The sequence below is a fragment of the Conger conger genome, chromosome 14, assembly GCF_963514075.1.
Source record: "Conger conger chromosome 14, fConCon1.1, whole genome shotgun sequence".
NCBI lineage: Eukaryota > Metazoa > Chordata > Actinopteri > Anguilliformes > Congridae > Conger > Conger conger.
Window position 1 is genome coordinate 29,357,035 of NC_083773.1, and position 22,313 is coordinate 29,379,347.

General features: G+C 43.7%; 1 protein-coding gene across 3 annotated transcripts in view; it reads left to right on the top strand.

The window, feature by feature from the left end:
• Positions 1–20,460, top strand: part of LOC133109337 (pleckstrin homology domain-containing family G member 4B-like) — a 36,172-nt gene extending 15,712 nt beyond the window's left edge. The window contains exons 4-24 of one of the 3 annotated variants that reach the window (XM_061218623.1): positions 2,784–2,987; positions 3,316–3,439; positions 4,894–4,987; positions 6,618–6,716; positions 7,256–7,372; positions 7,822–7,920; positions 8,029–8,174; positions 8,752–8,890; positions 9,771–9,893; positions 10,290–10,481; positions 10,881–11,764; positions 13,101–13,350; positions 13,918–14,007; positions 14,894–15,118; positions 15,455–15,625; positions 16,786–16,963; positions 17,346–17,450; positions 17,570–17,830; positions 17,952–18,199; positions 18,369–18,405; positions 18,831–20,460. In XM_061218623.1, coding sequence (XP_061074607.1) covers positions 2,784–2,987; positions 3,316–3,439; positions 4,894–4,987; positions 6,618–6,716; positions 7,256–7,372; positions 7,822–7,920; positions 8,029–8,174; positions 8,752–8,890; positions 9,771–9,893; positions 10,290–10,481; positions 10,881–11,764; positions 13,101–13,350; positions 13,918–14,007; positions 14,894–15,118; positions 15,455–15,625; positions 16,786–16,963; positions 17,346–17,450; positions 17,570–17,830; positions 17,952–18,199; positions 18,369–18,401 — 3,782 coding nt within the window. In that variant the 3' untranslated portion in view covers positions 18,402–18,405; positions 18,831–20,460. The remainder of the gene's footprint in view (positions 1–2,783; positions 2,988–3,315; positions 3,440–4,893; positions 4,988–6,617; positions 6,717–7,255; positions 7,373–7,821; positions 7,921–8,028; positions 8,175–8,751; positions 8,891–9,770; positions 9,894–10,289; positions 10,482–10,880; positions 11,765–13,100; positions 13,351–13,917; positions 14,008–14,893; positions 15,119–15,454; positions 15,626–16,785; positions 16,964–17,345; positions 17,451–17,569; positions 17,831–17,951; positions 18,200–18,368; positions 18,406–18,830) is intronic. The other 2 variants (XM_061218624.1, XM_061218625.1) reach the window with 2 other exon arrangements.
• Positions 20,461–22,313: the final 1,853 nt, after the last annotated feature.

A 22,313-nucleotide genomic window follows, 5' to 3' on the forward strand; every position in this document is an offset into this window, starting at 1 on the left:
GTGTGAACCTATAAACCTTGATTTGATTAACAGTATAATCATCTTAACTCTTGGGTCATATGAATAGTGTTAGAAGTGTTCAAAATCTTTGTGCAGTGCTTTTATTGGGCTCCACAACTTCACGCAGCAGAAGGTTTAAGCGAAACTGTCTTCTTCCCCGCCAGCGTGTTTTTGTCATCCCCAAAACCAGTTCCTCACACACTGTGTCAGCGAGCAGACGCGCTTGAACACAGCTCTGACGGCCAAAGTTAATAAGTAACCCACTGTGGTGCAGACCAAAGTTAGACCAAAGACGACCTCTGACATTCCCGAGGGATCCCTCCTTCTAGAATGACGGCATTCAAGAGCCGAGTCCTCAGACAACACACACTGAGAGCCCTCTGTTCTCCACCCTCATTGGCCAGATTAACATGCCGCATTCCCGTAGTGGAGAGACATCGGGCGCAGAGGAAGGAAAGGCCGTGAGTTTGGCCCTTGGAGGCGCATCACAAATTCCTCACACGCACGCGGACTATATTAGATCAGGGGAAAGTGTGTGCAAAGGTTTCTGTCGGACTAGGATGCCTCATTTCAGAGTGAAGCCAAAGAGCTTGAGGTGGAGTATTGCTTGGAGAGAGTGAAGGAGAACTGGCAGAGTAAGTACTGCTGTGGTGTAGGAATACCCGTTGAGCTGAAAGCCCTCCATCCTTCATAGAGCTGGATTGCTTCCAGCCCTCACCCTCGAGACTGAGGTCATCTGACAAGAAGCAGAATCTCCCTCAGACCGTGCCCAGGAGACGAAACAGTGTGGGAAAGATGAGAGAAGTGTCGAGTCAAACGGAGTCAAGCTATACTGCGAACAGAGTTTATACTACATCCCCTCAGGGGAACATAGTTCTGGGGAGCAGACATCAGTGCCCTGATTTTGGGTTGTTATCATTGTTCAAAGAATCTTTGTAATTTCTCAATTTTTTGTCTTTCATGTTTTATAATTGTAGTATTTTTGGGGTAATATATTCGGAATTTTAAAATGTACTTGAAAGGGTATTTAGGGGTTCAATGGTTCACAGTCGCACATCAGGAACATACATGATACGATGCGAATGATGGATCAATTTTAGTGATGGCCTTGTACACAAAATGTCTAAATTAACCCAGTATCCCAGTGAAGTTGAATTAGTTGTGACATGCCACGGTGACTGTGTGCTTATACTGTGATTGCAGTGATATCATACTGAGCATAGCAGGGGGTCCCAAAGTGGAGCCCAGGAGCATAAAATATATTTATCACCTGAATTACATTTTTGTTTATAGTTTTACAAATTTTCAATTTTTGTTTCATCCACATTCTTGGGAATGCTTCACTGTAATGAAAAAATATTCATTCTGAGAATATAAATATTGACTAATTAGCTCCATGTCTTATATATAGCCGTGCTTTAATGGCATCAGGATTCTGTTCCATGTAAGGGTACAAATTGTGGATGGGTTTGGGGGGTCTGACCATGCTAATTGAGACTTGAACCCCCCTGAAGGTGGAAAAACAGGTTAAGCAATTTCTAAAATCTTTACATAATTGTAATCGGCTTCCCTCAGACTGCCTACCTCATTGAACATGTAAAAACATGCGGCACCGACATACTGAAAACAGTCCATCTAAATTAACAATTTGGTCCGTTTTAAAGTAAATTTGGTAAAGACGATGTCCATGTTTTTTGTAGTAATAGGTTCAATTTTCTGAAAATGAAAATATGTCTTTCTGAGCTGTATTTAATGACTTCAGCGCACAACTGAAATGATTGGCTTCATGGTTTAATGCTCAGTGGAAAAATGCCAAACAAGTAAAATAAATAGAGTGAGAGAGAAACATCTTCGGTATTTTCACAGGATATGCTGACGATTCTGAAAAAAGAAAAGAAAATGAATTTGTACCCCAGGGTTCGAATTACGGGGGAGCCAGAGAGAGCTCCCCAAAAGAGACCGGAACTCCCCCGCAGTCGCAAATCCCCACACCCCACACCCCACACCCCACACCCCACACCGCCCGGCCTGTGATCTCACACACCCGCTGTAAGCCCCAGTGTCATTCCAACCTGCTTGTAAACCACTTTATTGAGGGGGGCTGGGGGTTATTTTAGGGGGCCTAGAGAAGGAATAGTTTTAAAGTTTTGTTGCTGGTAAGCTTTCTCACAGTACAAGTTCACAGCCCCCCCGAATCAGTGTCATTCAGACCCCCGCTGAGATCCTGAGCACTGGTAATTCTCTGATGGGACGGGGTTATATTTAGGCAAGGACTCAGCTGGAGTGAATGGGCCCAGCGATCACCAGGCTTCCAGCTGTCATCGGGAAAGTAGGACATCTCTGGGGGGGGTCCAAGATCAAAGAGTGAAACTATTGTATGAATAAAAAACCCAGAAGCTCCAACTGTCAAAACTACCGTCTCTGATCCTTAAAACCCAACTTCAAAATCCTTTTGCTAATTTTGTATTTTCTATTTTTCAGGTTTTAACTAACATTTAACTTGGTTGTTTTATGAAGAACATGCATAACATGTTATGTAAATATTGCTGTTGTTTCTTAATTACTCATTACTGTTGCTGCATCTGGCTTATATAGATATACAGTACACTTGTAAACAGTTACAGCTTGTAAACTGTTTTTTCTGTGTCCTTTGTCAATGCTCCTTTTCAGGTGCTTATTTAATCTAGTTTGTCTAAACATGTAAATCCTTTATAATGGAAGTGGAACAGAGTTATGTGAACAACATAAAATCATAAAGTGTTGGTTTTTCTCTTTATCGGCAGATGTCACCCTGCCTTGTAAAGCTGGACCGCTGTCCCCTCTGCCTCCTGTAAATGGCCAGGAGAAAGGGCTCCAGGCCTTACCGGCAGAAACACCGTCAGGCCCCCACATCCACCCCCCCTCCCCCCAGGCTACCAGCTCACTGTCTGTGCCTTCTCCACCACCCAGCAGCTGTCTCCTCCACCTGGGACTTGTGTGTCTGCCAGGTGTTGTACTTGCATGGTTCATATGAGTGGAACAATACAGTTACAGTTACAGTTATATAACTTTTAAGTCACACCATGCCAGCTAATTATTTCCATAGTATACTAGTATTTTGTGCATTCCCTCATCATACCTTTTCATCTTGGTAGTAACCTTTTGGCATGAAATATGTAAAACTGGCACAGAACATATTCTCTGTCTATGGTTACCTCCTTGCCAAGACTACATTTCCCATAATACTTGGCTCCACCGTTGAAAAACTACATTACCCTTCATGTATAGCTGCCCCCATGCTAACACTACATTTCTCATCACGCTCCCCTCCCCCAGGAAGCAGAGACAGGACAGGCAGAGCTGTGATTGAGGTGTATGGGGACCATCATGGCTGGAAGTCACCTTTGGTGTCCAAGCAGGAGCTATGCAATCTACTGCTTCACTTGCACTCAATTCCCAGGTACTTAGCTGCTCCTGCGGTATAGCAATAACTTTAACAACCATCTTCATTTCCTGCCTGTTCTAATGTTGTGTTCCCCTCTGTCATAGAGAAAGAGAGCCTTTTCATTCTCTGGCCTAGGTTAATAAATTCTCAGAATGATGTACGGAAGGGTTAAATATCCCTACAGGGACTTGTGAAGATGTTTTTTTTCCTCTCCAGACAGAAATCAATACCTCTACAGCAGTGTGTGAACATGAAAACATGAGATTTTATAGCAAATTGCTTCCAGAAAATGTCCATCATGTTGTGATGAGTATTTATGATGGGAATCTAGGGCTGTTCTCTGAAAAATAATTAAGATGTATACCTTCAACTTGTGTATGTCTGTGTAATTGGAACAAAGCATTTCAGAATATTTTTCAGAGAAAATACATTTTTGAAAATGAAAAGGGTGTATCTATTTTTCTGTCCTCTGTCCTGGGACAAAGCTGATTTATGAATGATTTGCTCTTCCACCAGAAATAAACTATCACTCCTGCAACCTTAATTTTTAATCGGCTACTGACATTCTGTACTTATAACCATTTTCACCTCCTTTTCAGTGATCCTACTATCTTTGGCCTGTGTCATTTTGGTCTTTGTTGATTTTTTCACAGTGTATTCATAAGAAATAGTTCTAAGACACACCCTTCTGCACAATTTGTATTTATATTTCTGTTCATTCTATCAATCATCTCTTTCAAGTTTTCTGCCGATGGAAAGTGTGACTAATTGTCTTTTTTGAATCAGTGATTATAAGGACATTAACTGTAATTGTGTGTGCTATTACAAGTCTCATATCCGGTTTTTCACAGACCTGTTCAGAATTGTGAGGTTTGCTTATCTAAGGCATTTCCGTCAATCACCTTTATTTTAGTCTGGTGTATATATATTTTTTTTTACCACAAGAGGGCAGCAAGTCATTACGCTTAGCAGAATTTAATCCACTACTGTTAAAGCAACACTAGGAGAGGATTTCGTACCCTAATGCTGTGTAAACATTGTGTTCTGCGTTAATCCACCCTGGGACAATACCTCTTAACTATAGCAAATTTGTAATGCTTCTCATAGCTTTGAGGCTGACATTGTTTTGAATGCTTTTACACATATTCAACAGATGATTTTGAGGTTAAGGTTGTTGGCAGGCTTGTTAAACAAATTGCCCAACTTCCGTAACCCAGAGGAGGGCATGTTTCAAAACAAAGATGACACTATACCCATTTTGAGAGCCGCCCCCTGTCTGGTATGCAAGCTCGTAAAAACCGGCGGTTTTTTTTGGTCTCACAAATGGGTCTTTCAAAGACGCGTTGTGAGCTTCAAGGGGGGATTTCACGAAGGGAGGGGAAAAAAGAGACAGATAATTGTTAATTTTGGTTTGCTGTCCAAAGTGAGTATTCCGATACATTCTCACGCTCTTGTGCTTGAACCTTTAGGAAGGAGGTTCGAAATCTGGGAATGACAGTAGTCATAGATGGAAGGAAGAAATCACCTCCAGAAACGCTGTTCAAAGCTCTGCTAACGATTCAGGTCAGTTTTCTTTTGTACACATCTGTGCCTACAGGTAATACTACACATATCCACCAGGGCGCAGTATAGTATCAGAGCACTTTCACACAGCTCCTCAATCAAAACACAGCTAAATCACTATTCATGAAAGAGAGAAAATAAATTCAGCGCAAGTCACACCCCATATTAGGCTACGGGTTTTGGGAAACAGGTCTGGTTTTTGTTATTCATTTCCCTAACAGGGAATTTATTTAATCTATGTTTATTTAATTTAATTAATTAATTTATTTATTTATTTACTGCAATTCCCTCTTGGCTGGCCTCCCAGCGTCCGCCATCAGACCCCTCCAACTTATCCAGAATGCAGCAGCTCGTCTGGTCTTCAACCTTCCCAAATACTCACATGTCACCCCCCTGCTTACTTCCCTCCACTGGCTGCCTGTCATGGCCCATCCATCCATCCATCCATTATCTTAACCTGCTTATCCTGATCAGGGTCGCAGGGGGCTGGAGCCTATCCCAGCATACATTGGGCGAAAGGCAGGAATACACCCTGGACAGGTCGCCAGTCCATCGCAGGGCACACACACCATTCACTCACACACTCATACCTATGGGCAATTTAGACTCTCCAGTCAGCCTAACCTGCATGTCTTTGGACTGTGGGAGGAAACCGGAGTACCCGGAGGAAACCCACGCAGACACAGGGAGAACATGCAAACTCCGCACAGAGAGGCCCCGGCCGACGGGGATTCGAACCCAGGAGGTTGTGAGGCGGCAGTGCTACCCACTGCACCATCCGTGCCGCCCTGCCTGTCATGGCTCACATCAAATTCAAAACATTGGTGCTAGCCTTCCAAGCAGTTAAGGGGTCTTCCCCAGCTCATCTACAAAAAATCATCAGACCCTACCCCCCTGCCAGACCTCTTCATTCAGCCTCCACAGGCCGCTTGGCACCTCCCCCTCTCCAAACTTCTACCTCACACTCACGATTACTGTCTGTTCTGGCTCAACGGTGGTGGAATGAACTCCCCGTTGAGGTCAGAATTGTAGAATCTCTTCCCATCTTCAAGCGCAAACTGAAGACGCACCTCTTCAAGCAGCAACTCTCCCCGTCCCTCCCTACCTCCCTGTGAACCTTAATTGTTGTCTTTCTGTGATTTACTTTCTGTGTATCAGTATTTTTAGTTTGGCTAGGTAAACAGTGTTTGGCTAGTTAAGGGGTTTGTTCATACATTTGCGTGTTGCAGTTTGAAGAAAAAAAAAGAAAAAGAAAAAATCAAATAGGCCCTGGTCCTTATCTTTGTTGTGCAGGTAGCAGTTGAAATTGTACTTCCCTCTAGGGTCTTTCAGCGCACTTATCCCTGGTTATGGGTATGCACTTTGTTGTACGTCGCTCTGGATAAGAGCGTCTGCCAAATGCCATTAATGTAATGTAATACATAAACAAACATAAGTATGCAAGTAACTATAAAATGAATTGTAACAGGGATATATCCATCAGATTTCATATTCCTTCCCATAATATTGAAAAAAAAAAAGTATAAGGAAGGGGAGTAAGCCCTGCACATCAGAAATCCAAAGTGACGCATGAAGCATTTTTTTGAAATGGCCGTTGTTGTTGTGTGCTAAAATGGTGGCTTCTGCTCAGGCTTCGGCCCAGGTGCAGGCCCCACACATCATCCACAGTGTCCTTATGCTGGTGGACAAAGAGACCAGCCCTCGTCCAGAACGCCACCCTGGGCAACAGGTTAGTACAAGGGGTCAGGCTTATTGTCATTGATAGCTGCATCCTTAAAAGGCAAAGATAATTCTGTTTTTCTCAACAAAGGTGTTTAGAATTTTGAAAGTCTAGCATAATGTTCCATGGAGTATTCCAGCTCTTCTGGTGATTTTTTTTTTTAGACAGTTGATATGTCTGAGAGAACAAATTTATTACTTCATAATTTGGACCTAATTTTGGCCGAAGCGATTTAAAAAATCTTTTTAAAGTTCACAACTGCTCGTGCTTTAAAATAACAGGGATGTGTGGGATTGAATGTATTTGTTCAAACTACACAGCTGCAAGATTGAATTAATACTTTCTCAGCTCAGTAAGAGACAAAGAATTAGTCACTTATAAAGAATAAAAAAGCAAAAAAAATGTTGGGGGTGGAGGTGGGAGGTGGGCTGGGCTCATGTTGCAATGGAACGTAAAACCTGCGGTGACTAAAAGGTTTGCGTGTGTTAGTGTTAGCTTTGGTTTCTCAGAGGTTTTGCTATGCTGACATCATACTGCCCTCTGCTCAGATGGATGTTGTCACCTCGATGAAGGCTCTCCATAAGTCAGTGGAAGGACAGCAGCTGACGTCAACGCTGGACGGCACCTTCCCTTACAGCCACAGCGATTGGCTGAAGCTCTATCAGGTGGGACATGCACACCTGTGCAGCAGGTGTATGCCTTCCAGGGCCTCAATACATTTGTCCAAATATTTCACATGTATTGAAAATGTTGATTTAAATGACATGGAAACATCCAGAAGTAGCATTCATTTGAAGGATTTATAATTTGGATAATTAAAACCCGGCTTTGGCATCTGGGATGTAGAAATTGAAGTTGGCCCTTAAAGTATTACGATAAATGGTAATCTAACCTAAAGATGAACAGTTCTACACAGTAAAATGTCCAGTGTTACTTAAACTCTAGAGTACATACTGTAAGTCCAGTTTGGACCAAATGTTCTCTGTAAGAATTGATTCATCACATAATATTTTACTGTTAGAGTTCTGGCTTCGGTTTCCAGCTTAGACTCACAATCCTATTGTAGAATATGCGTGGAGGGAAATCAGACAAATGAAACCTCTCTTTCTTCCAGAAACTAGATCCTTTCGTGTCAGACTTGCGTGAAGCCTCTAGTTTGCTCCAGAGGGCCATTGAGAGACTCGCAGACCTCAGAGGAGTGGACACAGTGCAGGTACACGGTTTGTTTATGATCAGAAACCCTGGCGTGCGCTCCTGTTACCTCGAATGCCTTGCGGCTTCTGGCAGCTCTGATCTCCCAGCATCTGGCTTGCCCTGGCAGGAGGTCCAGCAGTGCATCAGGGAGCAGAAGGCTTTGATGAAGGAGGTGCTGGAGGACACTCGATTGGTGGCCCTGCAGAGAGAGGGCGGGGCCACGCTGGCCAGGCTGAAAAAGGAGACCAGATTCCCTCATTCCGAGGACTATCGGTAAATCACGGCGGATTACTTTTACTGCGGTGTAGAAAGACAGGGTGGACATCTATTTACAAAGGCACCGGCTGTGGTTTGGACTGGTTTCAGAGAGAGCGGCCTGATGTAATGCATGATGTAATGCATGCACGTTGTAGACGTATGTTATGGCTGCAGTTCATTTTCAGCACCCCCGCTTATTTCACATTTCCAAAGTAGACATCCAAATAGAGCTTCCTTCTCATGATGGAAAACAGAATGTCTCATAATCTGGAGATGTAACATCCAGTGCTCACACCACTCATATCTTCTGCTTGGCCACCTCAAATGTGCTTCTCAAAATGTAGTGCCAAGCCACACTTAATCCACAGCATTTCATCATTTTCAGTCCTACAGAGGAGACATTAGTCCAAGCACTTAACCCACTGTTGTTATTAAAGATCCTATGACACTTTTATAAAGAGCAGGCGGTGACCTACATCTATCCATATACCACAGTATCACAGCATACATCTGACTACCTACTCTTCACATCTGCTTGATTCCATGTTCGGAGGAGGTTGAGGACTCTGACAGTGTTTGGCTCTTCCTACAGGGATGCCATGGACTCAGTGACCAGCCTGTATGATCAGGTAGAGGAGCAGGTTCACTGCCTGGTGATGAAGTCCAATGAGAGTCTGCAGCATCTGGACTTCCTGCTCCATCTCAGAGGTTTGGAGGACAGGTTCAAGAGGGTAAAACACTCAAGTTGTCTATGAAAATCTTGATACAATGATACATAATGTAGCTAGCTGTCAAGCTAATGCCACATATTTTTAAGTGGGCTACAAAAGCCATTAGACAAGATCCGCTCTTTACTCATGTATGGGTGCAGTCAGTCAAATCTGTAGGACAGTGTCTTCAGAAAAGCAAGTATCCTAGCTAACAGCAGAAATTGCTAGCTACCTTATTAGAAATGGGTGTTACACAGTGCAATGAAGTATCCATTTCATGTTCAATCTAATTTATTGTTACATTATTCCTGGCCCAATATCATCTTCTACAGTTTAGTATGTTTAACAGTTAATCATAAAAATAGTTTTGCAGTGAATTGTATTTATTTTTTAGAAAAAATGGTCAGTGTCTGTGGTGAAAAGTTCCTTGAATTTTGTTCCCTCTGAAAAGTATGATTGTGTATTCCAGAGGTGGATTATTTATGCATGATTCACCTTTGGATCTGATTTTAAAAGTTGGTTCTGTGTGGCCATTAACAAAACAAAAGGAAAGGGAATTGGGTGCTAATCCATCAAGGACTACCACAAAATAACTTGAAACATCAATTCTCGCACAAAATGTAATCATAGTGAAGAGAAATGTAAGTTCTCTTTTAGATATTTGGAAGGCTTCTTCCAGCTGCATCCAAGCTGCAGCTGTTCTGGTGATTTATTTGGAAGACCCAGGAACAGAGCATTACCCTAGCGTGTTATCACCTTTCAGCATGAGTCAGTTTCAAAAATGGTGTCAATGAAGAAATATCTTCAGATGAAAAAGGGCCACATCAGTGCATCTTATCTACCAGGATAAACGTGAAGCATTTAGCGTTTTTTTTTTTGACTGAGTGGTCCCTGTGTGTAGGCCATGGGCTGGTTCACTGAAGAAGGAGAATGGCAGCTTGTGGAAGCGAATGCAGGTCTGGACACACTGGAGAGGGTGGAGCAGACACGTCAGCGGTTCAGCACCTTCCTTGCACAGACCAGCGTAAGTCACTGCATTTCATCTACCCTGTGTTTTCCCAAAGCCATCTCTGTGAGACAAAGTCTACTTCTCAAGACAGACATGGTTCAAGACGGCAGCATCAGCAGGGAAATTACAATACAAATATACATGCGTACACAAATTCACATTTTAATTTACGCACAAGCATACTGTACATACATTGTGTAAGCCTGAGCATTGTATAAGAAGAACTGAGAATTGTATAAGAGGAGGGAATTGTATAGAATGGGTGGTCTGAATCCTGCACAATTATTCACTGAATTGAAGCAGAAAATCTAACTCTTGACAAACAGCAGGCACACTGATGAGTATCTAAGTATCTAAAAAAGAACAGATTGTACATTTCTGTGTCTTTACCGGATTTGGCGCTCATTTCAGGAGCAAAACCAGCAGGCTCTGGCTTTGATAGCTGAAGCAGAGAAGGTGGAGGGGGCGTCCTATCGCGAGACTGGGGCATTTCGGTCAATGGTGCGCACATTCAAGGCCAGCCTTGCTGACTTCTCGCAGAGGGCAGAGCGGTGTCGCACTGAACTGGAGACCATGGCCAACCTGTACCGCTTCTGTGAAAAGGTTGGTCTGGAACCGGCGGACAAAAAGGTCACATCCCAGTGATATTGCCTGTCTATGTCTTAATCGGCGAGAGGATTTTCACTTTTCAGCCAAATGTTGCCAGGTTTTCACCTGAATGTTTAGATGATTAACTGCTCACCATAAACTACTGGGTTCGCCTTGATTCAACAAACTGTTCTCTTTATTTTTCATCAAAATGTAAAATACCAATGTTGTTTTGACAAAAATAGCAACTGGTGAAGAGAGTTAATGTAGAAAAGTAGAAGTAGAAGATGAAGACAAATGCTCATTGAACTCAGGCCTAGGTTAGGAATGAACAATTTGAAGTTTCAAATGTTAAATGCCAAAAACAAAATCTCCTGAAGGACTTACCCGACGACTATTTGTCTCTCCTTTCAGGCTACTGAGCTTGCCAAGGAATGCAGACAATATATGGACCAGGCACAGCCTGGATGCTATTCAGCAAAGACTCATCAGAGTGCACTGAAGCGTTTCCAGGAGCGGTTTGGTGAATTTTCTGCCGAGCACTTCAATGATGCTAAGGCCCGGGCTAGCGCTTGCTCAAGGGGAGTGAGGGTATGGAATGTGGCCTGGCTCCGGTGCCAGGAGGTCAGGGAGCAGCTGGAGGAGAGGCTGCGGGAGGCTGACAGAGCCCAGAGGCCCGTGGTGGGGATGGCAGAGCCCAGGTGTCAGGTGAAGGCCGATAGAAGCCTGTCAGAGCCCTCTCCCGCGGACGTTCGGCGGGCGGCGGAGAGCGCCGGAGCGGGCCTGCCGGGGGGCCGGCGTGTCAGCGAGGGCGACAGCGCCGGGGTGACGTGCTTTCAGTTCACCCCCCGTGGCAGTGGAGCCAAAACAACGGAGGACTCCGAGCTCCCTGCATCAGAGCTCCCAAAACCCAGAGCGGAAGAGGAGAGCGGCCTGACTGCAGAGGAGCGCGAGGGCGACGCGGGGTTTGGGGAAGACGACCCTGCCAAGGGGGTGGCGTGCCACCAGGCCCTGGGCCGGTCACTGAGCGAGGGTTCCAGCATCAGCTCCTCCCAGGTCGAGCCTCAGGAGGAGTCAGCCCGGCCCCTGGACCCGGGCCCCGCCCTGGGCCTCTCCTGCGCTCACGGACAGCCCTCCTGCCGCATCCTGAAGGCCGCGCAGCACTACCAGATCTCCCGCCACGGCAGCTTCTGCGCCAACGAGCCCTGCCCCCTCAGCGACCCCGAGACCCCCGCCGGGCTCGGGCATGAGGGCCAGACCCCCGCGTCAGACCCCTGTGACCACGGCAACAGCATGCTGTAAGATATTGTGACGTCTCAATTTTGAAAGTCTGCTGTATTCAATAAGATCCATAAGAAAGATTTGATCCAGATCCATAGATCCATTTTGTTCATGCTTTCTCTTCCTCTCCCTTACAAAGCTGGCTATGATGTCATACAGGTACAGTTATTCACAGTTATGCACATTAAAGAACATGCTAAACATGGGGCAATATATTGCCATGGTTTCTGCATGTTGTAAACATAAGAGCATAAATTTTATGTTACGGGTGATACAATAATAACAATGCTCTTTTGGTCAGAAATTTTGCGACTCATTCATAAGATGCATGGTTAAAAGTGAGTAAACGACCATATATTGTACCCTGAGTATCATTCACCATCCTACCAGCCATCCACACTGGGTATCTGGTAAAGGATAGATCTGGTTATGTAATAGAGGGGTGTAATAGAAGGAAAACTTCAGGGCCAGGGTGGCCAAGCCCTGGTATACGCATTTGTCTGGGTTTATATTGGAATCATTTGGCACATTATATGTGTGAAATATGCCGGAGGTATGCCAGCACATTTGACACATGGTGCGCGCGTTCCACACTATCTGTGTGTATTAGCATGAGGTGGTGCGTAGCTGTGGTAATGTGATCGCTGTGCGCTTGAGCATAAAGTGGTACGCAGTTGTGGTAACGTGGGTGCTGTGCCCATGAGCATAAAGTGGTACGTAGCCGTGGTATCATGGGTGCTGTGCGCATGAGCATAAAGTGGTACGTAGCCGTGGTAACGTGGTCGCTGTGCGCATGAGGTGGTGTGTAGCCGTGGTAACGTGGGCGGTGTGCGCATGAGCAGGGGGTGGTGTGTAGCCGTGGTAACGTGGGCGGTGTGCGCATGAGCATGAGGTAGTGTGTAGCCGTGGTAACGTGGGCGCTGTGCGCATGAGCGTGAGGCGGTGTGTAGCCGTGGTAACGTGGACGCTGTGCACATGAGCATGAGGTGGTGTGTAGCCGTGGTAACGTGGGCGCTGTGCACATGAGCATGAGGTGGTGTGTAGCCGTGGTAACATGGGCGCTGTGCACATGAGCATGAGGTGGTGTGTAGCCGTGGTAACGTGGGCGCTGTGTGTGGGGCATAAGGTGGTGTGTAGCCATGGTAACGTGGGCGCTGTGTGTGGGGCATGAGGTGGTGTGTAGCCGTGGTAACGTGGGCGCTGTGTGTGGGGCATGAGGTGGTGTGTAGCCATGGTAACGTGGGCGCTGTGTGTGGGGCATGAGGTGGTGTGTAGCCGTGGTAACGTGGGCGCTGTGTGTGGGGCATGAGGTGGTGTGTAGCCGTGGTAACGTGGGCGCTGTGTGTGGGGCAGGAAGCTGCAGCGGATCGTGGAGGAGCTGCTGGCGACGGAGCGGGAGTACGTGCGCTCGCTGGGCTACGTCACGGCGCACTACATCCCCGAGCTGGAGCGCTCCGACGTGCCCCAGGCCCTCAGGGGCCAACGCGGCTGCATCTTCGGGAACCTGGAGAAGCTCCACGACTTTCACCTGCTGTCCTTCCTCCCGGCGCTGGAGGGCTGCGCCACAGACCCACGCGGCGTGGGCCGCTGCTTCCTCCGACACGTGAGTCGCACAATCCCCTTCTGCTGGCGTTACCTCCACCCCCGCCACAACGCGTTCCTTACCCACCAAATCACTTCTGTCCGCTGTAGGGGACATCAGTCTCTGGTCTTCATCTCAAGAACCATATACTCTCCTCGACTGAAACCTATACTACATACATATTTAAATCGTATTTTTGAAAATGAGTGTGGGTGCAGGCTTTTACTCAGAATTACTGTTAGGGCAGCAAATTATTTCATACCAAAGTACCAGTTGAGGTGGCCTGTCAAAATGGTGAATGGTGAAGGAACTGTGATCTGCGATAGCAATGGCCAACCCTGTTAACACCCAGGGGTGAATTCTCCACCCCATCTATAGCCATGGATTGTGCAAGAATTACAATAATTCCATTCTCAGCCTTAAAATCAGTCATGCAGTACATGCTTATCCGTGTGTAATCTGAAGTCCGATTTTCCATTACTTGGAAATCCACTCACTGAAGTCATGACGGGAAAGCGTTGTGACTAACTAAAGTGGATGATACACTTCCCCAGAATGTTACATTGATGTTTTGGTTTCTCAATTTAGAAGGAAGGCTTTGCTCTTTACGCGCTCTACAGCAAGAACAAACCACAGTCAGACATCCTGCTGAGTCAGCATGGACATGTCTTCTTCAAGGTGAGACACCGGCACCAAAAGCACAGCCCCTCATTGTCATGTCTCTTATTATTAGATTAGAATATATTTATTTCCCCAAAGGGAGTGGTATAAGTATAAATTTGTGTTCTGTATGCAAATACGAAACAAAACTATAAAACACACTTGTTTTCCTGCAGAGCGTCTTAGTGACAACTTATCAGAATTATTAACTTAACAATAAAATGAAATTTAATTGAATTTCATTGTCTTTGTTGTACTCTATGGCTGATAAAATCAGACAGTTATAGCTAATTCGTATACCTTATGACAGTGTGCTGCAGTTTTTTAACTTGGAGCATTTTGAATATTAAAGAGGTTTCCTCGGAGAATGGGATAATCTTCTCTCATTTTTTCAAAAAAACTATTTTAACATCACAGGACAGGAAAAGCTTGGGGCTATTCCTTCTGAAACGCACCGCTGAGATTCTGATAACCCACAGTTTTCAAAACTTTCTAAAAGTCAAGCCATTTTTTCAGGTGAATTTTGACTCATTGCTGCAGCTGCTTCTTCCAAAGAAGTACTGTAGGTTGGGAATGAAGAAATGAAAGAATGAATGAATTATGTTCATTTTCATGTCTTACAAAACAAGATTTCTGTTTACTGCACAGTAAATTGCTATTCTATTATATTATGAAACACTTACAATATTTTCAGGTCAAAGGTAAGGGACACATGATTGAAGTATTATTGTAGTCACTTTAAAAATCATGGATGGTTAATAAGGACATGTAATAAGAGCAATAAGTAAGTATGTTTGGTGATATCAGGCTATTCACCTCTGATCTTCTCCACCTGGCAGAACAGACCTTTAAGTACGTTTAAGTCTGTGTGCTAATGGGCTCTGTGCTTTGTGTCTGAGGGCAGCAGAAACAGACGGAGCTGGGGGATAAGATGGACCTGTGGTCTTACCTGCTGAAACCTGTCCAGAGGATCAGTAAGTACAGCCTCCTCCTGCGGGACATGGCGAGGGAGTGCGGGCCCCAGCGCGCCCGTGAGAGGGCCGAGATCCAGGCCGCCCTGGAGGTCATCCGCTTCCAGCTGCGCCATGGCAACGACCTCCTGGCCATGGACGACATTCAAGACTGTGATGTAAGCAACGAATACACCTTTTCTTAAATGTCCATCTCGGTACTGTCAAATGGTAAACATGGTCAAACATTCCAAGTTCCTGCACCTTCTGAATATTCATGAAGGACCTTAACTTATGACAATACCTGGTAATGGATGTTCTTGAATGTATATAAACTTTAATTTAACACTGGTAACTACTGTACTGTCACCAACCACGCTATCCGAGAGAAAGAAAGAGAGTGTAGAAAGAACATGAGTTGACCATCAGCTAGTGAGTCTGCAGAGGAGTGAGGATGGTGCTGGGAATATGGTGTCTGTCAGGGCACCTCCACTCACTGTCTGCACCTTCTCCAGGTGAACCTCAAAGACCAGGGTCAGCTGATCCGTCAGGATGAATTTCTGGTGTCCTTCAGGAAGAAGAAATGCTTCCGTCATGTCTTCCTTTTCCAAGACCTCATCCTCTTCAGCAAAACCAAGAAGACAGAAGTAGGAAATGACGTGTACATCTACAAGCAGTCCTTCAAGGTAGTTTTACTAAGGACAGAGAGAGGTTTCCTGAATTATGCTCAATGATATACACTCACTGAGCACTTCATTAGGTAGACCTGTGCACCACCTTGTTAATGCCAATATTTAATCAGCCAATCATGTGGCAGCAACTAAAGGCTTAAAAGCTTGCGGACATGGTCAAGAGGTTTAGTAGGTTTTCAGACCAAATGTCAGAATGGGGAAGATGTTATCGAAGTGACTTTGACCGTGGCATGATTGTTGGTGCCAGGCAGGGTGGTTTGAATATCTCAGAAACTGGAGATTTTCACACGCAACAGTTTCTGAGATATTCAAACCAACAGTCTCTAGAGTTTGCAGAGAATGGTGCGAAAAGCAAAAATAACAAAAATAAAGTAAAGCAAATAACCACACAGTGGTATTGTCACAATGGTGGAGCAGAGGAACCATGCGCAGACTCAGGGATGTTGAAAAAATGGTAGGTTTAATAAGCAGAGGAAGGGGCAGACAGAGCGTAGTCAAAAACAGGCGAAGTTAAAAAACCGGGAGGTCAGTCCAAACAAGGGAGAGTTCCACAAAACAAGAAAAGAGTCCGAAGAAGCAGGCAGGGGTCATAAACAAGAATCCAGAAAACAAAAACCACCAGGACAGAATGCCACAAGGGCAAGGGCTTGGGAACAAGGAGGCTAGAACTGGGGTAAAGGAATATAAGGGCATAAGGATAAGACAAACTAGTGAAGTGCAACTGAGAAGGACAGGTATAAATACACAGGGGAATGAGAGAACCTAGGCGGGGCATGGGAGTGAGAGTGGTCTAACAAATAAACATCAGGTGAGAAACATGAAAGGGTAATAATACAATAACGAGGGGGAAAAGAAAATGAAAACAGGTTTGCAGAAGAGCATCTCTGAACACACAATGCATCAATCCTCTTAAGTGGATAGGCTACAGCAGGAGTAAGCCTAGACCAATAACTCTAAAAACTATTTAATAAAGTGCACTCTGAGTGTAATATTGTATGCCAAATGTAATGCTTTCTAAAATTATCTTGATTAAATGAAGCTTAAAATGCTGTATGTGACAATTAAAATGAAAATTGATTGGTTGAAGGCCAATAATGAAATAATTTGGTCCAAAATGGCGCAATAGTCTGACTCTTGTTCTTGTTTCTGGCCAGACCTCTGACATTGGTATGACACACACCTCTGGCAGTAGCGGGCTGTGCTTTGAGATCTGGTTTAGGCGGAGGAAGGCCCAAGACACCTACAATCTCCAGGCTGAGAACGATGAGCTGAAGAAAGCCTGGACTAACGACCTGGAGCGGATTCTGTGGGAGCAGGCCATGCACAACAGAGGTCAGAGCGTGGACATAACAGCCATCACAGGACATCATAGCCCATTCAATACTTGGCCTCTTCACTTACCACCATTGTGGCAATACCCAGACACCAGGAACATTGCAGTGTGCAGTCCACTGTTAGCTAGTCCCTATTTCAGTACACATTGTACTACAGGAAGGAGCTAGCACTCAATGAATGAGTGATGCATCTGTCCCTAACATCCCATATGAAAAAATAGCATGCTATAATATGTGATATTATACTTAAGAATACCGGTTTTTTTTTGGCATGCAGACTGAGCCGAATGCAAAGGCGTTGAGAATTAATATAACTTTTTGGTTGCCTCATTTTCATCACGGTCAGTGCTAGTAACATCTGTGATCTGTGTGTTTTGTAGAGATCCGGATGCAGGAACGGGTGTTCATGGGAATTGGCAACAAACCCTTCATGGACATAAAGCCGAGTGATGCGGCAATCAGTGATCGCGTGCTGACCGGAGGAGGTACTGTTATTTCTGATAGTTAGGCTTCAGTTAAAATCCTACACAAAAAGTGCAAATGGAAGTCATTATGCTTGGCTAGTCTACCTCACTGTGTTTTCTGTTTCCTTTTTACCTCCCAGAACCCAAGGTTTCAACGTCCTCTGGGGGTTCAGGGACTAAGGGAGCTCTCGTTTTGCCACGCCCTAATTCTATTGGATCAGGCAGCAGTGCATCATCTTCTGAAAGTCGCTCCTCTTTCTCCTCTGGGCGAGGGTCCCTGTCTGCCATTGGCTACCTATGCGACCAATCCCAGACAGGCACCAGCCATGGCCTCTACTCAGCCACAACAGCTTTGGAGGATGATGATCTGGACAATGAGAACGAGAGCTTTCATCTACTGTGTGAGTGACTGGGAACAAGATATGTACATAAGAAACTCAACAATAGCACAAAGAACTGCAAATTGAATAATACAACAGAGTATCGTGAATATAATAATTTCATGTCATTTCTTTTTTCCAGTGGACAGCTCAGAATCGTCTGGGGAGAGTGTGAGTGGATTCAGCAGCTCTGATCAAATCTGTCTGTCTGTGATTGGTGGAGAAGCCGAAGACACATCCTCTGTGTCTTCCACTCATTCCTCGGGGAAAAACCACGCCCACCAAATTCTACAAAGTCTCCGTGCTCACGCCTCTCCTGTTCTGCCCCGGCAGTGGTCTTTTTCTTCACCCATACAGAGGCCTAAAATGAGCCCCAAGCGCTCTGGAAAGGTGGGTTCACAGGACACCAGTACCCAATGTGACCCAATGTCCTTTTGATTAAAACACTGTGTAAAATGAAAATAGTTTTATTTATTTGCTGTCACTATAGGTGTTTACATTGATAATCTTCCCAAGATCATAAAATCGATGTGTAAATCCTGCCTGCTTTTTTCTGCAGGCTAAGGATACTGGAAAATCTACAGAAGTATAACATGGTAAGTTGCGATCAACAATTAAAGCATACTCAAATAAAAAAGCTGGAGTGAACCAGCTTGGATATCACATATCAAGTTGGACACCCTGAAAAGCTCAGCCATTGTGATACCAGTAAATCCTTCCTGTTTGGGCTCTACGCACACTTGGGGAGAGTGCTTCCTGGAAGAACCAGAAAAGAGTACAACTGCAATTTCAATGGAAGTGGGCTGTCTGCATGCGATTGGACGAAGCATGCAAGTTTAAACATTAACATGTGTTTAAATAAAATGTATAATTAAGTGATGCAAGTTCATTCCTACCTCCTGACCTCACAATGGTTTCAATGTTTCCGGAGGAAAGGGAGAGATGCAGTAGAGATTAGAGATAACTGCATTGTTCTGAATATTGTGCCAAATGATCAGTTGTCTTTCTGGTACTGCCTCAGGTAAATGTGACGTCGTGTCTGTGCCCTCCCCCAGTGCAGAGGGGTCTGGAGACTGCGTAAAGTGGAACTGTGAAGGTTTGATGTCACGTTGCAAATGTGGATTGTCTTAAGAAGGGAAGGACAATCATTTGATCGCCCGGCCATTCCTATCACCATAAAACCAACTGCCTCACCAGTATTCTTCACATTGAAAGCTCACTAATAGACTGGTCTGATGTTACTGTAATGGGGTTTCTACTTACTACATATGGCATCAGCTAGTCGATAGCCATGAATCATGTTTTTTATTTTTTATTTACTGTTTGAGTTTTATTTTGTATGTATGTATCAGCCTTAGAAATTGAATAATATTACCACCGTGGTCTTGAAGTCTGTATCCTTTATCATATATTCTAATAAGAGGAAGTCCATTTTAAAATTATGCCAGCTGTCAGGAAACTAGTTTTTGTTTTATAAAGTAACCTTCTTCTGTAACCTCAAAATATATTTTTTCATTGTCATTTTCATTTTGTGAAACTCAAAACAAGAATTCTGATACCAAAAAGTCATTTAGACATTCATGAAAAATTAATAAAATTAAATATAATTATTTGACACTTATCTTCTCTCTTGTGTCTTGGTTATTTATGGGGAAAATGTTTGCACAGAAAAAAATAGAAACCTAAATCACAAATTCCTTAATCTGTGATGAATTTTGGCAATGAGACTATCAAGGCAGCTGCTCACCTGTATATCATTTATAATTTCATAATAGCTACCCTCTGTTGAAACTCCACTTGCATTACTGGCAAAAAGAAAAGGTGCTAATGATTTCAAGACCATTTTCTTTTATTGTCTCTGCATGGTAAAATAAGTGTATTGGGGCTTATTAAAACATTGTTTAATCTTATTTCTATAAGAAAACAACAATAGAGTGATTTTGTAATGGAGTATTCATTGAAAATAATGACACACATAAATGTTGTCACAGTCTTGAGTTGACAGTTGGGTTCCCATCAGACCACAGGCTTATCCTGTTTGGCACATGACTGTTTGACTGACTCTTAATGATGTGAAGATAATGGGAACCATTGTGGAAAGAAGTATTTGCACTTTTTTTTCTTCTTTTTATCAGAAGATGCAGTGTACATTGACTACTTATAAATGTGGCATGCACCCTACAGAACATGAATTCCAGATGCGAGACATGTTGCATGAAAATGAGAACATGCAGTTCACTAATTTAACAGCGAATTGCTTGATGGATCAGAGCCAACTTCAAGCCATCTTGTCTCTAGATCAGGAAAGTACCATCACCTAGGTCTTGCCTGAGTGGTGATTTAAAACTGGCCCAGTACAAACCTGACTTTGAGCTCCATGAAGGGCAACTTACCAAATAATATCAGTGATTTAAAAGAATATTCCAGCATCCACTAATCATAAAATATTTCCAGGGTGTCAGATAGATACAAATGTATTATAGACTACAGTAGAAGATGGCTGCCTTCACGGAAACTATTACTTGGGTCTTGTTGAAGACATTTCTATATTGGAGATGTTATCATTTTGATTTTATTTCATAATTCATTTCTGAAATGCATTGTTTTTTGCTTACTTCCCTGGCTTGTTTGACCCTTGACATTATATTTATTAAATCTGATCTGTATTTGTATTTCCATATTGTAATGTGATAAATGCAATGTCTGAAAAAACCTTTGTTCGGTTTGTGTTTCTTGTGGACAGTGCCAGCAGAGGTTAACATATTTGTTTTAGAGTGTGGGTTTTCAACTTGAGTATGAGTGTTTGCTTTAAATTACAAATGAGAAAGATCTTTTTTTTGTAAAAATTTATTTGGCCAAGTGAGAGTGGTAAGAAAGTAAAAGCATGTGTGAGTTCATTACAGATTGGAAAAACACTGATTGAAAGCAGGTGTGATGTGTTGTGGCATTAATGATAAAGGGAAAAGTAGCAGTAAACATGTTCTGGTCCCCTGAACACTCCCAAAGTGTGCTACAGGCAGCGCTGACGTACATAGATGGATGAGGGTAAAGGTCAGTGGTATCTTCCCGGAGGCTGGCTTTTACAGTATATTTAGCTAATTCAGCCCAAGGGAGAGAAGCAACAGTGAAATTAATAGTAAGTCACTGAGGCTTAAATTAATCAGAATTGAAACATCCATAGCTCCTGCCTCTAAAGGGGTTCAAATACAATCAAGGAAGGGGAGGGATACTGTTGGGTGTGACATCCAACCTCTGATGCATGCAGTTGGTTAAAAACAATTCCAACAGAGAACAATTTTACACCCAGTTGAGTAATCTTTATAGAAAAAAAGGGCCCCCGTCCTTATCTTTGTTGTACAGGTAGCAGTTGAAATTGTACTTCCCTCTAGGGTCTTTCAGCGAACTTATCCCTGGTTATGAGTATGCACTTTGTTGTACGTCGCTCTGGATAAGAGCGTCTGCCAAATGCCAATAATGTAATGTAATGTAATGGCTCTTCCAATTCTGAAGCGTTATATGTGAAGATCTCGATCCCATTAAGCTCTCATGAAACGTGATGTCACAATGTAATGCTGTCACTGCCAGCGCTTGTTTGAGTGTATTAATATAACAATGCTTGCTTGAAAACACAAGGGGTTTCCACTGAAGATGTGGACTCATAAATAGCATTACTAATACCTGGAGCAGACTTCCACAAACTCGAATAATTCTGCATTGTCTCATTATGTATTTTTGAACTGATAATGTAGATCATTTTCATTTGCTTAAACAAAGATCTGGAATTCTAAATGTACTGGCAATTCCCTGAATTGAGTATAGTGAGACACAGAGATGGATCTAGAAATGGGAAAAAAGTATGAGTGCAAATGTGTGCAAATACATGTACACATACATACCCCACATCGAGGGTACCCTTGGACGTGTTGATGGGTGGGAAAGTTTTCCTTGTTCCCTTTACTGCCCCTGAGAGAGAGCATGGCTTTCATGAGTTTGTCAAAGTAAGCTTATGATGTTAGAATTATTGAACAGAGGTGGTGTTGCATCTGTGGGAAAGCATCAATGGTTCTTCGACTGTTTTTATTGTGATTATATAAAATTTGTGCAGGTTGTAGCTTGGCTGGAAATTTCCACAATGATTGGTAAATCATGTGACAGACTGCAGCATCATTTATCAAATGCAGACTATAATTACTGTAATTGTATGACTCCACTGGAAGAGAGATGACGAGTGGTGAGAGAAGGCCAGTCATGTTACCACTGGGTGCATCCAACGCACATCTTTTCACCTATGGATGTGCAGCCAACAAAGAGTTTCGTGAAAATGGGTCATATGAAAATAGTTATTGTCATTGGCCAAGTATTTAACTTGAATGGTTCTTTTGGATACAGGCCATCCAATTTACAGCAGATTGCATAATAAAACAATATAAAGGCACGTATAATGAGAATATATGGATATAATATCCACATAAGCGTGCGCGGACACGCCCGCCCAGGCTCGCGT